Here is a 17,556-nt window from a genome sequence, read left to right on the forward strand (position 1 = left end):
TAACTGGATTTTATCGTGTTTTTACGTCTGAATTTACTTCAATGCCATTACGCGTGTTAGGCAAGTTACTGCAAGCGCGATAAGGTTGGAAGGCTTTCAACTAGCACCCTTTCCGGTGTCGTAATTCTCCGATGAAAATCCTGAGAAACCCTTATTTTTTGCTTCCCAAAAAGAAAAACAAAGCAGTAAATAATATGTGATTAATGTTCATAAAACATATTCTTTGATGTTAAGAGAAGAATTTTAGTTATTTTCGGATATTTTATTTTCAGATTTTATTTTTAGCATGGTATTCGTAAACAGACTGTCAAAAGAAAAACTTCCACATATAGCTCTTCTAGGAAACCCCGAAGGACGTAGATCCCCAGAAAGGTAGAGAGATAGCTGGCGCGTTTGAGGGTACCGCTATATATTTCTGTTTTTAATTGACTATTTCTAAAAATATTATGTTATTTCAATCATTTCTATACTAAAAAAATTAAATCGTTTTGAAATATTTTATTAGATACCGTTTAAAATAAGCTAATAATACTGATAGAGATTACGGTTAAAATATATGGAAATTCAAAACGATTTACATTTATTTACCCCTGAAACAAACAATGAAACTAACACATAAAAATCATTCATCTCTAATACTTTTTTTCGAGTTTTGATATATAATTGTAGAAAGATAGGAGGGAGTGGGTATCAGACAACCAGGAGACCAGGAGAGGAGAGGGAGCAACGCAGTAATCACGACGGCATTCCTAAAGACGATGAATAATAGAGGTTAGCTTATGACGTCACATCGCCGTGAGTTAATCCAGTGTCGGGGTGTGGGGTCTGTGGAATGAGCGTCATAATACCTAATCAAATAATAAATAACACTATTAAACCGTGTCCCAGCTACAAAACGTATAACTTTGCAAGGCACACACGAGAAAGTTTCCCCAATTAATACTAAACAAAGAGCTTGGTTGACATTATTTAGAGGAAATGTCAAATAATACTTATCGCATAAATATGGTATGAAAAAATGGCGAGTTTATTAAATCCATCAGTTTCATAGTATTAAAAAATAAATCTAGGCGGTAAAAGATTATTGTGGTTCAATTACAAACAGTTAAAAATACATGTTTATCTTATCTTATCTTATCATTATTTAAAAATAATTTTTTTTCATATATATATATATATATATATATATATATATATATATATATATATATATATATATATATATATATAATATATATATATATATATATATATATATATATATATATATATATATATATATATATATATATTTATATTTATATTTATATATATATATATATATATATATATATATATATATATATATATATATATATATATATATATATATATATATATACATATATATATATATATACATATATATATATATATATATATATATATATATATATATATATATTATATATATATATATATATAAATATACAGTGGGTGGCCAAATTATTAGGGACACTTGTCCTATTTTGTAATTTTCAAGTTTAAATGAATTTTATGATCAAATAAATTGGTTCTAATTAAAAAATATTATTTATTTTTGTTGCTGGTATCATAATTATTGTTTTTAAGACGTAGCGATGCTGCAAAATATCAAAAAAGTAAGTTTTTTTCTCATTTTAGTGTTAATTAGTGAAAAATGGTGTTGGTGTGAGCTCAGTTAATATTTTTTTAAACCATTTTTCTGTATGTTTTTTGAGTCCAAGACTATAAAAAATTAAGTATTGTTTAATAATTTATTAGTTTTGCTAATTTAATAAGTTAATTTCAATTAATTTTTAATTCAAATTCAATTTAGTTTGAATTGAACCTTAATATTCTAAATTTAAGTATGGGCAAGTCTTTAGACATATCTCCAAGAAAATGTAGGAAAGTACCAACCTAACTACTTCATTCCACATATTTCTAAAGAGAGATAGCAGCACTCACAGGTATTTTGAAGTCAGGAGTCAACCGGATAAAAAGAAAAATTCATAAAAACCCACATCTAGAAGCAGCCCGCGTCTGAAAAAGTGTCAGAAAAACGATCACCACTCCGCGTGGTCACCGTAAAATCAGGGACATCTATTTCCAAAATCGTAAAACGTGTGTTGATTGTCCACTACGTTGATAAGCGATGTAGGAATCAATGCCTCCAAAATGACAGTTTGGAGACGGTTAGTTGAAGTAAATCTAATTGGTTGACGTCCAACCAAAAAACTACGCCTGACTGAGCCCATGAAGAAGAAACGACTCTTATGGGCCAGAGCACTCCGGAATATGACTGTTTCGGATTGGAACCGAGTATTTATGACTTATATTTGTATAATAAAATAAGAAGATAATAAAAAATACACATTTTTGCAATCATGGTAATACTTTATAAGTCTGCTTCTAAGACGAGTCAACATTTAAAATTTTGGTGGGAAAAACTTAATTCGTCCGACGGGGCCCAGGAGAAAAATTCCACCCGGACTGCCTGGTGAAGAGGGCTAAAAACACCCTGTTAGCATAATGTTGTGGTCCATGATCTAATTTAAGGGTATGGGACACCTCCATATCATGAAAGGGACCAAGAGGCAAGACCAGTACCAGCGAGTACTGAAAAGTCGGCTTCAGCCGAGGCTAAGGAATGGTTCCCTGGTGATGAAGAGTATATGTTTATGCATGAATAGGTACCGTGTCATAAAATCAGGAGTGTAACCGCATTCCTGGCTGAAAAAAACGTCTGTTGAGTATGTGTTTTGCCTTGCCCGGACAATTTGCTGAATATGAACCCCATTGAAAACATTTGGAGGCTAAAGAAACGGGAAATTGCTAAAAAAGTCATCACCACCAAGCGGTTACTGATAGAAACTCTTATCAGAGTATGGCATGGTAACCCTAATCTTCGGCCCAATACAAAAATCTGCATAGAAAGCATGCCCCGACGTTTGGAAGTTGTAATCGCAGCAAAGGGTGTTATTACTAAATATTACGGTTTTTTCTGAAATTTTTGAATAATCGCTTTTTTTTATAAAAATTAATTACTTTTATTAAATGTTTGATTACATTGTTTCTTAATTCTAAATAAAGAACCCCAATAAATAAAAAAATAATTTAAAAACTTTATTGTTTGCTCATTAAATTCATTTGAACATGAAAATTACAGGAAATTCGAAGTGTCCCTAATAATTTGGCCACCCACTGTATATATATATATATATATATATATATATATATATATATATATATATATATATATATATATATATATATATATATATATATATATATATATATATATATATATATATATATATATATATATATATATATATATATGTATATATACATATATATATATATATATATATATATATATATATATATATATATATATATATATATATATATATATATATATATATATATATATATATATATATATATATATATATATATATTTATATACGGTACAAGAGTAAGCAATTTATTATAAGAAAATACTTCAAACTTGATAAAACGTTTCAACATTAAAAATCAAAAGAAACATTTGAAATAAAAAGCTTTCTTATTATTTTCTTCCAAGAATAGTCGTATGAATAATAAATGTTTTATTAAAATATTCAGGTAAATGATTCATCTTACAAAGGCTAGGCCCGGGGATGTGAAATAGGGTTCTGCCCACACACTTTTACAATTCCTTTCTCAATAGAACCAAAACGTTTTTTCTCAGAGATATGTAAGTACATTTGAAATGTAATTTTATGTTGTAGTTATTATAGTTATTTTCATGCTTTGTGTAATACGGAATTATTTTATTAATATCAAAGGTTACTGATCAAAATTATGCCATTTTTTTTCTCAGCAGCCATTGAACTGACATGGCTTTATGAACACACTCGTAGGTCAATATAACTAGCAATCCTTGTCATCAGGTATGTATGTAATTGTTGGGTAATATAATAATATATATAAGGTTTGTTGGATTGAATTCTACATTTATTTATATATATGTTACAAACCTTGTTTTATTTTGGATATATTACCCAACAATTCAATATGGAATTCTACCAACTGTCTGCAGTTACAATAAATAGGTATGTATGTATTCTAAAAATGTTTTTCTCAGAGATATGTAAGTTCATTTGAAATGTTATTCAATATTATAGTTTTTAATGTTATTCTCATTTTTTTATTGATATTGTATATGATAATATTTTAATGATATCAAAGGGTTGTGATCAACATTAAGCCCTTTTATTAGTGGCCATTGATCTGACATAGCTTTATGAACACACTTGAGGGTCAATATAACAAGTTGTCAAAAGGTAAGATTACCGAGGTAAGAAAAAAAATCAAAAGCAACATTCCTTCATATTTTATTTTACAATAAAAATATAAGAGAAATATTGCAGTTGGTCCACTTTTAGCAGTGGACTAGCGCTGGTTTATGAGTAAAATAATCAACATGTAAAAATATATTGATAGGAGAAAGAAGACGGGAAGTAAATATTTCGTACAAAGTTTTTGTTATTTTATAAAATAAAATAATTTTGTTTTTACCACTTTATATTGGTATAATTTTCCCTACCGGTTTCAACAATAACATGGCATCATTGGGATTTATGTACTAATCCTAAAACATTGAAATACTCAATAGGTTATAGATAATTACCCTTCCCTTACGATACCAAAAACTTCCACGCACTCCGTACACCATATGAAAATGTGTTTAAAAAATTGATTAAATGTGATGAATAAGTGGTTAAAACAAAGTTGTTTTATTTTATAAAGTTAATAAAATATGGCACAAAGTATCTACGAAAAACATTCAAGAAATTTTGGTTATTTATTTATAAAAACGAATTTCGAGTTTAACCACAGTAATTATGTGATGACGAATTTTAAATGCGCTTTTCAGTGTACATAGTCACCAAAAAATAATAAATAAAAGGATAATAATAGTTGTAAAACAAATATTTAAATGTTCTATGAAAAAAAAGTGATTTTCCTGGAGTTTTTTTAAGGAAACAGTGAAATACATTTTCCAGAGCATTAGAACAATTCTTTTTCACATTCCCACATTCAACTCGGTTCGCTGAACGCCTTAAAAATTTCAAGACCTCAAACGATTCCCCATTTTGGATAAAAACTGAGAGGTTTTTTGGTAAAAAAATCGTATATTTCATCTTTATGAAAAGATTATATTCGAGGAAATTCATAAAATACGTTAGCGCTCCTTTTCCAGTGTAATGTGATTTGTGATTTTTTCGCTTCTCAACAAAGCCTCTATTGAACCTCGACAATTCTTATTTTACGTGATGCCCTTTGTTCGAAGTTATTACCATTTTATTACACACGCAATGACGTCAGTAAGGGAAGTCTCTTAACCTTTAATTTCTGACGTGTTTTTCCTTTGATGTAACAATCGGTGGCCTCACAGGCCTTATGATCATGTGAGTGTTACGTAAAACAACTAATACATATGTATTAAACTAGTGTTAGATGGACAAATGGCTGTTTTTTTTTACTAATGGTATCGGTATTAACTTAATATCACTTCCTAATTAATAATATTTAATCAATAGATTCAGGTCCTTGATGTTAAAATATTTTTGAATCTGAGACAAGCTTTTGAAAAAGTCTCATAGAACAAATTTTGACGCTATAAAATGTGAGGCCTTCTTTCTACATTTTGAAAGAAAAAAAATACTCTATATATCTCAGGTTTTTTGTCCACGTAGAGATTATTTTCCTTTACATTTAAAGATTTGAAAAAAACAATTGCATGCAAAAAACATGCATTGACACAAATATTCACCGTAATAGCGTATGTACAACTAGACTCAAAGGTAACAAAAGACGAAGCAAGGTCGTAAACAGAAAAATGTATGTCGTTTTTTTTTAATAATCGTAACTTAAGTTCTGAGAGTTCCCATGTCACTACATAGTTAACGTTTAGAAAACAATCAAACGTACAAGTATTATCATTCGGATATAATTTCAAACATAATGGCTTAAGATCTCCAAATCAATATAAACTGAGAAGATAAGGATGTTTTTGTCTTCGAAACAACAGATATAATAACAACATTTGGTGAGTTTTCATTACCAATATGATTTAGGTAACAGTTTATACATATGAAAGTGAATAATACTTAGAACTCATGAAACCATGAACGCCGTGCTGGTAAACAGGATTAGGAGAACTCCACAGGGAACGTAAAGCTTTCTGATTATATCGTTATATTAAGTGTAGGATTAATTCAGATACCTCCTATATCAACACAGCGCAGCGGTAAGGTAAGTCGAAAGGGTATAGCTCTAATCATGGCAACATTTTGGTAACGAATCGCTTTACCTGGCCCAAATTTTGGTTAATCACTACTATGTTCATAGTCGTTGTTGACCTATCCAAAGAACCTCAGAAAATAATACAACGAATCAATGATAATCCAATTGCTAAGCACTTTCAAAATTGCATTGATTAAATACAGCTAATTTTCACTTCTAATAGTTGATAGGGTCCTTGGCAACCTAAATCCGGATATTCGGGACTCCGACATTGTTGCATTAGCCATCATTTTAAAGTATCCCTATTTTTGACATACATAAAAAATATTAAGATGCATTCGGTGAATTGAAATATTATAATATCGTTTAATATACGGTAAGATGCCGGATATTTAAATGTTTAGTCGTAAGTATTTTGTTTAGTTCGTGTAAACTAAAGATGTTAAAATAAAGCCAATAAAAATTAAATCGACGTGTAATTATTTTTGCTACCCTAAGTCGCTAAGGCGCTATTTAGAGCGGCTGAAGACAACGTTGCATTCGAATACACGCGTGTTTTATCTATCTATTGAAATAAAAATATGAATGTTCGTTTATTCAAAATCTACTTAAATTTAACGTAACTGCAAAAATACGCGAAATACTAAAGATTTCTAATGGAGGAAACGTGCTTCTTGACAGATGTTGTCATAAAAACATTTTCAATGTTTTAATAGCATTGGTTTTTCATAGATTTTGAATATTTTCAATGCTTCTTGAGCATTGTGAAATTAAACAAAAGAAATGTGTCCATTAAATTTTCTTTATTTCCCATTTAACCAGACTGAGCGACAGCAACGCGTGCCAGGGTACATCTAATATAGGAATAAAAACCTAGACGTGAGGTGGTTAAGATTTTCCCGCATTTCAGATATGTGTTGATGTTCAGGGTCTGATTTTTTGGAGTCGCCTGTCCTTTCTTGATTTCCGTAATTTGTCCTGGCTCCGCGAAGCTTCGTGACAGAGACATATTGCTACAATGGCGTCCGTTAGGATGAAAATAAAAATTTCTCTATCGAAACAGCGTCGTAGAGCGTCTCCGTGTCGGTCCATAAAAGAGCAGTAATCCCGCCACTTTGTAATGTTCCACATCGGACGGGAACTGGGAATTTATTTAAAAAATGGTCACGACAAGGGACTCGGTCGTAAAACGGGATGAAGGTCCCTTTTTTACACGGCGACCCTAATAAACGGGAGAGCGGAAAATTATTTTATTGTGATGAAATGGCGCGACCGGAAAAATATTGGAAAATCAACACCCGGCGAAACAATGAGGAATATTCATCACTTGCGAGAAGGGACAGCTGTCACTGTAATAAAAGTGAACTTATTTTTATCAGCACTCCATAAAATTACTTCGGAATGAGGTACTATGCAAAAAGCTTAGCCCTAGCAGAAGTGAAAGGTGATGAAAAAAAAACGTTTGTAAATGTGACTTTATCGTTACGATTTAATGCGACATTTAAGCTTGTATATAAGAATTTAAAAAGGTTCAAATAAACTGAATATTTTTTCAGGAATATAACAGCAACAATGGTACCCATTAAATAAAGACACAACGGAGAACTTAAGCAAAGGCATCAACGAATTAAGGACATACTAGACATAAAAAGGCAAGGCTGGCGAAGAGCAAACTCAGGCAGCTAATATATATAATTTTGAAAAAAAAAACCTATCATAGTTATATTGGTTAATAAAAAAGAATGTACCTTATTTTATCCATTAAAATAAGTACCTTTAAAAAAATTGATTCGATAGTCTATTTGTAGAATTTATGATTAAAATTTCAGGATCATTTATATGCCATTTATTAGCAACAATAATATGGTGTTCGATGATGATTCTGAATGCATCGAAACACGTGTCACGATAAATTGTAAACACGTGTCACGATAAACGAATTTTGAATTCCAAAAATAATGTACGTATTAAAAAAAAATCAATAAAGTTCACCAAGAGGTTACCAAACAATTATAAGTTGAACAATAATATAATCTTATAAAATAAGGAATAACTCGATTGTATGGATTGAAAGCGAGAGAAGACTTATTATCTTTCTGAAAAATATGTTCGTCAATAAATTGAGAGTATGATTGCTGAAATTGGAAGGCTATATTTTCTTCAGATGTTCTGTAAATCAAATAGAATATATTGAGAAGAAGCGCTACACAAATACGTAATAACTATTACTTGCATATTGGTATAAAAGAAGGAACGTAGGCTTTGATTTATAACGTTTCGAAGCTCAGGAAGCGATTAACCTTACTGAGAAATCCAGTTCTTTCAACAAAAAAAGCAAAAATTCAGCGGTTTTCTGGACTACTTGTAAAAGTTATACAAAAGAGATCAAGGTTACATAAAATTCTCCTAAATAAATCAATTTGTGACTTCCCTTAAAATTTTAAATAAGAAACGGAATGGGAGATCAAGTTGATATCACGCGTTTTTTTTCCAAAGTAACAAAAAAAAAATTAGATGTTTACAAAGTATTTCACTTTAATTTAAAATTATATAAAGCTCTGACGTTGCTATTGGAATTCTTTGCTGGAAGTTCTTATTGTGAAATCGAAAAGAAATGTTACTATAATTTATCATACAGAAATGAACACAAAATATTTTTTTTTAGAATTTTTTAATGATCAAATTAGTGTAGAAATAAAAACAGAATAATATTATACATTAAATGTTCTATTCTAAAAAGCTGGCTAAATGTTTTCCCCCCTATTTCATGCGCACGGAATTGCATACTCATTATTTGTCTTATTAATTAGTCAGAATATTTTTTTCACTAAATTGCAACAACAAAAAAAACAGATTTTAATAATACATAATTTCGCAGCATTCAAAAGTTATTTCGTATATGTATATGATTTTTCGCTTAATAATAAATTACTAGTATTCTTGTACTTGCAAAATTAATGTGCAAGTGGATACTTGTAAATTTATAACTACAAACATAATCAGGATTGGTATTGGTTTAATATTTTGTCACATGTTTTCGGGTTGTGGTCCCGTGGTTAGTGTCGCGGACTCTTAAGTCAGAGTTTCTCGGTTTGAACCCACCCTAACACAATTTGATACCTATTTCCAATAACGAGCCGCTTAGGCTCACAGAAATAGTATGAAATTGAAATATTTGTGTGAATAATAAAAACACAAATATTTCTCTTAATTTTTTTAATGTAATTGTTCATTCTGTGTTACTTTTAAATTTTAAGTCAAACAAATTGTGCAAATTTATGGTATAAGCATACAAGGAATCAATTTAAGATACAAACAATTATAAAACCGTATAAATTACATTATTTGAAGTTTTCCATTTATTATTACAATTTACATCCATTAAAAATGCTAAATTCAGTATAATTGATAAGCCACTCTTTTTAACTCACAGGATTTTACCGATGTCATTTGCAAAATACACCCTAGATCTAGGTAATACAGGAGATTAAAAATAAACACCCTAGGCAAAACCAGGGATTAAAAATATTATCCCATCTCTGATTTAAATTATGAATTTCTAACAATGAAATTGTAGGTACCTACTTCAAAAAAAATAACAAAGAAGAATAACGGTGAGTTTTTTTTATGTGGAATTTGAGATCAAGATGGTCGAATGCTAAAATAAAATGGAGAATGAATTAATTTGATTGAGTGCGCTCGGCGATACGAGAAAATTCGGTAATGGGGTTTCACTTCTAAGAGAGCTTTTTGCTCTCGTAATACAGTTGGAAAGGATATCCTTCTCATACACACGTAGAAAAATAGACGCTACAAGAGTTAACGCCCAGAATACAAGGCGAATGGTTTTAGATTTGTCGGTTCCTGGATAACAGATTAACATGACCTTTGAATATAAACTTGCATAATACCACTTTTGAACTGGCCACTTTTTTAAGTGGTCTTTACACATAGGTACCTACATGTTTTCCACAAAGTTTATGTCGAACTTAATAAACAATATAAATTTAATGTTTTTATTATATATTTGGCATTTACTTTGTGGTCACAGTTTTACAAACAGAAAGTTATACTAATAAAATTTCAGTCTTGAGTTTTGAGACGTAACTGTTTCTTCGTCAGGACAATCCTTAAACCTACATGAAATCAATACTACATGTCACTACCATAGCTACTATTCACACGCATACAACTACACACCATATTAATCTGATTGATCAATATTTTATGTAGTTTAAGTGTGTTAATAGTGCTTTGGTAGAGACGTATAGCATGTTTTGCATGCGGGTATAGTGATAATAATATTGTCTTACATATATTAATCACATCGTAATTATTGTCTTGAGGAAGAGATGGGTACGTCTCGAACCGAAAGAAGAAAATCTCGGTGAGTGGTTATATATAAGCATTTTGTAAATATAAACATTTTTTTAAATTATCTTTCCCTTGAATTTATTATTTTTTTAAAGTAAGAGTTGATTTTTTACCTTCATAACGAAAATGTTCTTCATTTCGTTATTGAGATTTGAGTTATCACTTCCATATTCAACGTAAAGATCGAGAAAGATTAATAACAATTCACCAAATAATAAATTAAAATAAAAAAGTTAAGTTATCAAGGAATGTCGCATTGGATCTCGTGATGGGAAAACCAAATGTGCGGAATTAAAATGGCAACACTGTTTAATTGAGCTCGTATTACAAACAATAATTATAAATAAGCGTTCATCCTTATTCATCTCTCTTCGTGCATTAATATTAATGTAATAAATCTCGAGAAACATTAATAAAAAGCAGTTAATGGACGTTGTAATGGAGAATGATCACTCGAAATAAATTATTTGTTGGTAAAGAGAAAAATGCCTAAAGTGGGTAGAGCTATTAAGCATACTAAACGAACAATACGAAGATAACGCAAAAACATTAATCTTCTCTCTTATCAAAACTTTGTTGTGTTTATATAACTATTACATCAAGTTTTATCTTTGCAATAATAACATCAGCAAAATATTATATTTATTCATAAGTCACTCTAACTTTATAATTTAAGTTATGTATATTTTTCACTTAAGTATGCGAACCTTGAACACTATCACTTGTACGTTCATGGTTTGTTAGAAGAAATTGTTTGCAGTTTTTTTTTAATTACCCAACGTCCAAATGACTCTAAAATCTAGCCACGGCTTATGCAACACCGTTTATCATGTCCCTACTCAGGCTTCAACTTTATAAGTTTCATAGCCTATGCCTACTCGTTAGTGGATTTACTCTTTATGTTTAAAGTTACTATAATTTCATGTAATTCATGAGTGAAAATTCTAGGCAAAAACACTAATTGTTTGCAGTGATAAGTCCGCGAGGATATATAGAAAGAAATACAGTCAAACTCGGTTATAACGAGGATGACGGGACCGACTGAATTTGCTCGTTATAACCGTTACTCGTTATATCAGAGTAAAGGTATTTTTTTATAAACATACGTACGAGTATCATATGAAGACATGAAGTATCTGGAATCAGAATAAGTCACAATTCAAACAAAATACACAATAAACTCATTACACACATGCATATATGCGCATGTTCGTGTGTATACGTATTCCTTGGTAAAGTTATTTCTGTTAAACAATATCTACTAACCTACGAAATATATACTTACTTTTTAAGGTTTGTACTTGTTAGGTGTTTAAAATTATTGGGCAGAGAGAGCTAACAAAGAGGTTAGTGAAATAAATATAAACATGAGATAAGATTAAATGTTACATGAGTCACGTTAAGGTAAGATAGAGTTAAGGTGAATCGGAAGAAGTCTTATTGTTAAAGAAACTAATTAATCTAGAAAATCTGGCTTGAAAGTAAATTTAAGTTCTTAGATTATCACGGCTGTTAACAATAAAGTTGTTATTTTAGTTTATTTAAAGTTATTATTGAAGAAAACACCTTTTTACCACTTAAGTTTATTTAAGACAACAAGTTTCGGAAACTAGGGTAACTAGGCTATCTTTAGGTCTAAATGTAAACACAAAACAAGTGTTTTCTTAAATAATTTCAACATGTCTTACCACAAAGTAAATGCCGAAACAATAAATAAAATATTGTTTAAAGTGATTATGCCAATGTGTATCGAGATACGATACAACGATGTTCATATTTTTTTTACGTCGAATAAATTCATTTGACAATGACAAGGAGCAGTTTTATTATTTATTTTTTTAAAATATTATTTACTACTACATACCATCCCCGTTTACCGTCCACGTTCTGTTTTCCCTCTCACATTCGCCACATATGTTTTCTTAGTCATTCTCTCGTTATCCATTCGCTCCACATGTCCATACCACCGCAAAGAACTCTTCCTAATCTTTTCAATTATTTCTCGTTCAGCCTAACATTCCTTTCTTTTATCGTCGTTTTTAATTCTGTCATACAATGATTTTCCACACATTCGTCTGAGGGAGCGCATATCAACAGCGTTCACTCTGCTTTCATCCTTCCTTTGCCAGTTCCATGTTTCGCTTCCATACATTAGTGTCGGTACTAGCACGCCGTTGTGAACCGCTAGCTTGGCTTCCATGGACATATTCTTATTCCCAATCACTCTGTTCAAAGCACCATTTATTCTATTCCCTGCATTCACTCTTCTCTCAATATCCTTATCGACTTTTCCATCCCTTGTGAACATGCTTCCTAGATATAAAAATTCTTGCACCTGTTCTAGGGATTCATTGTGAACGATAATCTTTATTTACAATGTAATATCAAAATTAACATAAATATATTAATAAAACTCACCTTGTGAAAAAGATCCTGTTAATTTACTGGGAGGAACGCTGCAAAGCCCTGAAACAATAAAAAATACACGTTAACAATTCTTTTTCAAAATAAAATTGTAAAAAAAAGGATGCATATCGTATTATATATGAAAGAATGGTTACAATATTAGTATAACATATAATACTTTAGAGATTTATAGAATTGTTTAAAAATCCATTTTTTATGTGTCGTTTTTCACTATTTTTATTATAAGAAAAGAATACTTGAGTATAAAAAATGATCCAAGAAATGTAAGATGGGCCCTTAATCGTTGTTGGACTTGTTGACAGAGATATTGTACGAAAGTCAACTTATTATGACTGCTAAAGTATTCACCTTTTTCATTTATGGTAATTCAAGCACGATGCCTGAAGTACGTACAGTGTACTTTTATGGGAGAATATCGCAACAAAAGGTTTCTGAGAGAATATTCAAGAGCTTTAAAATATAATACTGTACAAAGTACGGGATAATCGGGAATCGGGCGAGATAAGAGAAAAGCTAAGAGTTGGTATTTTAAGAAATTATGTAGGTCAAGAAGAAAGCTGCAAATCTGCTAATTAAAACAAGTGTTTTGTAATTTTTTTAAACATGTTTTTGATTTTTATATAGAAAAAGCTTAGCCATTAAAGCAAAGATACATATGAAACGATTCTTTTAAATAATAATGTATATTAATTCAAATAGAGGATATAATGGAATACGTGGCAAGATTCAAATGGCAATGGACAGGACATATTGCAAGACAGGACCCCATAAGATCGACCCCAAAATTATTAAGACCTTGAAACCAAAGAAGCGTCGGAAGACCCCAAAAGAGATGGTACAACGACATTCTTGCTATGGGAAGTAGAAACCAACAGAAGGAAATGACACGCAAGAGGCCCTACTCCAGCAGTGGAGGACAGAGGGCTCGTGAAGAAGAAGAAGATAATTCGAAATATTACATTTGGCACAATTTTAAGTTTTGATTCATGAAAAACTAATTGACGCCGAAGTTGGCGATTGTGACCTATTTTGCAACAAAAAATGTAAACAAAAACTAGTATTTGTTTGGAAAAGTGGTCATTACCACATAAAGTGCATATTTTTACTGTGTCCAACTTTTATAACTCGTAATATTTTTGTTGCATTTGCTTGTTAATTTATAAAGAAAAAAAAAACAACAGGAAAACTTTTATGTAAACCTTGGATTACACACGATTAAATTGGATTACTGGATATTATTGGATTACGATTGAACAACTGGATTAAACTATTAAAACAATTATATACATACAAACGATATTATTTCTATTTTTACCGTTCGAACAAAAACTAACTAACTAACCATCACGCCGCTTCCCCCAGGGGTAGGCAGAAAGAATAGACCGCCACACCACTCTGTCTTTGCAAATCTCATCGCCTCTTCCACATTCATGCATCTCCTCATACACACCCGCCGATTGTTTCAATTCCTGACCTGACCGCTTTCAAGTGTTTGGCATACCTGATAGTACCAAGTTTTTAAAACTCGCGTAGTAATATATCGTAAGCATAGATTTTGTAAGAAATAACAAGAAAAACGTTTTTCACCTGCCCAGAGATGTTTGTTTTTAGTGATTTAATACCAGATACCATAGTCGATATTTTACGTTTCATAATAAATTAGTGTGCCGTCCGTTTGCGCCGATAACAGCTCGACAAATGACTCGAAAACAAAAGCAAAACGTTATTTTATCACCGTGAGACACCGTTTAAATGAGTTCCAACAAAGCGTTGCAACGACCTTTAGAAATTCTTTTAAAATACGGTTTAGCCTTGTTTACAGCGGAGGCGACGGTAAACGACGAATACTACACAAAAGAAAAATCTAATTAAACGTAGAAATGTTCAACTCTATGCTGTCCCGCAACGAACACCTGGGGATGAAAGGGTACTGGACTGGCAGAGCCCATAAGGTAACGGATCCAATTAACGTGACATTGTTCCATCTACACATTTATGTACGTACATCCTACACATGAACAAATAAATAATAATTAAATATTTGTTTGGGGTTAATATCTTCAATGCCTGAATGTGTCAATATATATGATTTTTTTTGGTGTTATATCCAAAATTAAACAAGGTTATTGGATTGAATTCTAATTTTGTTTACACATATATGATTTTATGAGACGGGTCTCGTCTTATAAAGACATTACACAGAGCGTTTGATAATGTCTTAATAAAACGAAACGCGTCACATATTATCATATAAGTAAGTGTAAATAAAAGTAGAATTCATTCCAATAACCTTGTTTAATTTTGGATATATTACAAAAAACTAAGAGGAATTTACCAATTGCCTGCAGTTAAAATAAATATATGAATTTAACCGTATTCGTCCAAATATACACATATACGTTTAGTTTGCCTTGTATTTTTCTTAGTTGTGGTTCAATTACCGTATCATCATTTTTCTCCTCTGTTTATATTTTTTTTATATTTTAAACATACATAAAACTTATGTTTTATCCTTTTAATCCTCAAATATACGTGTGATTCATCGAGCGCCCGCAGTGGCAGCTGAGCAAACCACGCTCCATCATTTATTTAGTTTCCGACGGACATTTGCAACTACATAAAGTCTTTTTTTGTTGTTGCAGATTTATACATATTTTTATTGGTTTTAACTTGAAATGGTAAAACAATTATAATTTCTAAAGGTAACTGAGAGAAGATTATTAATAATATCATTCCGTCATTCAAATAGTAATGCAAGTCGGCGTGGTCATTTCTGTCGGACTGAACACATGTGGCAATGGACGTTAAATGTGATTTTGTGCGAAAATGCTGTTTTATAAATTAAACACATTATTATACGAAGATATATGTTACTTGTATGGAATGGATCTTTGTAAAATCTAATGTAACATACTCAACCTGTAAAGGATTGTATTAGACTCGTTTTGTGTTTATAATAGCCGATATAATTAATAATTTTATTCATAATTTTCTTTTGGAAAACACGCCTTCGAAAAAACGTTATTTTCGCAAGTTGGCAATGAATGACGTCATAAAAACGTTGGAGTTATTTTAATGTTGGTGTCATTGCTAAATTATTGGCGGCTCTATTTGTTGATGTCAATGGTCCACCCTTTCACCCCCCCCTCCCCTCATATTTGTATAACACAAATGGTAGTGTAGTGGTAAACAAACAATCCATACTATAACAGCATAAATCATAGACAATAAACCATATGACGTCATAAAACTTTCGATGACGGAAATTTGATGACGTATGCGAGCGCACGTTTTTCGTTTTATTAAAATATTTAACGTTTAAACTTTGATATCTCCCTTAGTTCCCTACAGATTTTTATAAAAATGTTATCGATGTCTTGTGATTTTTCATTTTAATTTATTAGCCAATAATACAACATCTTGACAAAAGCCTATTGTATGTAAATGACATTTAAGATACCAAAAATGTATATTTTCTACATTACATACATGATGAAGTGGAAAGAAAGCCGAAATCGTACGTAAGTGAATGGGATGAGAAAATTCTCAAATAAAAAAATTGACACTGAAGCGTCAACATTTTCGGAATTTTATTTATTTTAATAACCTTTCATACGTTCTGAAAACTAACCACCTGGCAACCCTGCCCTGGGTCGATATTTGGGTCCGAAAGCTTGTCCCGGTGGCGTGTATCGTGCTGGGCACAAAGTAGATGTCTATGAACACCTAAACAAACGAAGACTCACCCCCTAAAGAGAGCACGGGGACTCGCTTTTATCTAAACAGTATTTTTTTTTATATAACGACTGGTAATTTTAAAACCGATCCCAGAGTTTTGAGCGCTAAAAATAAAAAGCCAAGATGGTTTTTAAACGTTGTTATGATAGTTCGAGAGGACTTTGGAGAAATAGGTATTTTACAAAGTGTGGTAAGTTGGTTAAATATTTGAACAAAAACGTAGTTATAAATGATTCATGAATATAATGGTTTTATTTATTGTTTCGGCATTAACTTTGTGGTAAGACCTGTTACAATGATTAAAGAAAACACTTGTTTTTTACCACTTGAGTTTTATTATAGACTACATGTTTCAGAAGTTAAACTTCCATCATTCAGGTCTGTATAATAACTAAAATATAAAATATAAAATTGTTCTATAAATAAGGAGAGGGGAAAGTAAGGGGAAGGGGTTAGCCAAGAGGCGGAGTTTGAAAACAAAGGAAAAATGGAAAGCAAAGGTGAAGAATTTCGAAACAATATATTGTTTAATAAATTATTATTAGAATTTAGGTTTTTTTGGATTTCTAAATTTTCAAGATAATTCATAATTTGGCCTTTATATGGAACAAGGTGTAATAATTTTAATTTATGAGAGTGAAATGAATGATTAGTATATATCATGTGATTTGCGAATTCCGAAAAATAATTACTAACAAGACCGCTCTGATGTTCTTTAAT

General features: G+C 30.8%; 1 protein-coding gene across 8 annotated transcripts in view; it reads right to left on the reverse strand.

Moving 5' to 3' along the window:
* Nucleotides 1-17,556, reverse strand: part of LOC148311093 (tyrosine-protein phosphatase non-receptor type 13-like) — a 325,348-nt gene that overhangs the window by 136,585 nt on the left and 171,207 nt on the right. For all 8 annotated transcript variants that reach the window (XR_015837312.1, XM_088257293.1, XM_088257291.1 and 5 more), the window contains exon 3: nucleotides 13,090-13,137. Coding sequence is in view for 6 of the 8 variants with exons in the window: in XM_088257293.1 (XP_088113419.1) it covers nucleotides 13,090-13,137 (48 nt within the window). In the remaining 2 variants the exon portion in view is untranslated. The remainder of the gene's footprint in view (nucleotides 1-13,089; nucleotides 13,138-17,556) is intronic.

This window comes from Brachycentrus maculatus, unplaced genomic scaffold (genome assembly GCF_059751285.1).
Source record: "Brachycentrus maculatus isolate JH-2025_06_01 unplaced genomic scaffold, ASM5975128v1 h1tg000077l, whole genome shotgun sequence".
In the NCBI taxonomy this organism is placed as follows: Eukaryota; Metazoa; Arthropoda; class Insecta; order Trichoptera; family Brachycentridae; genus Brachycentrus; species Brachycentrus maculatus.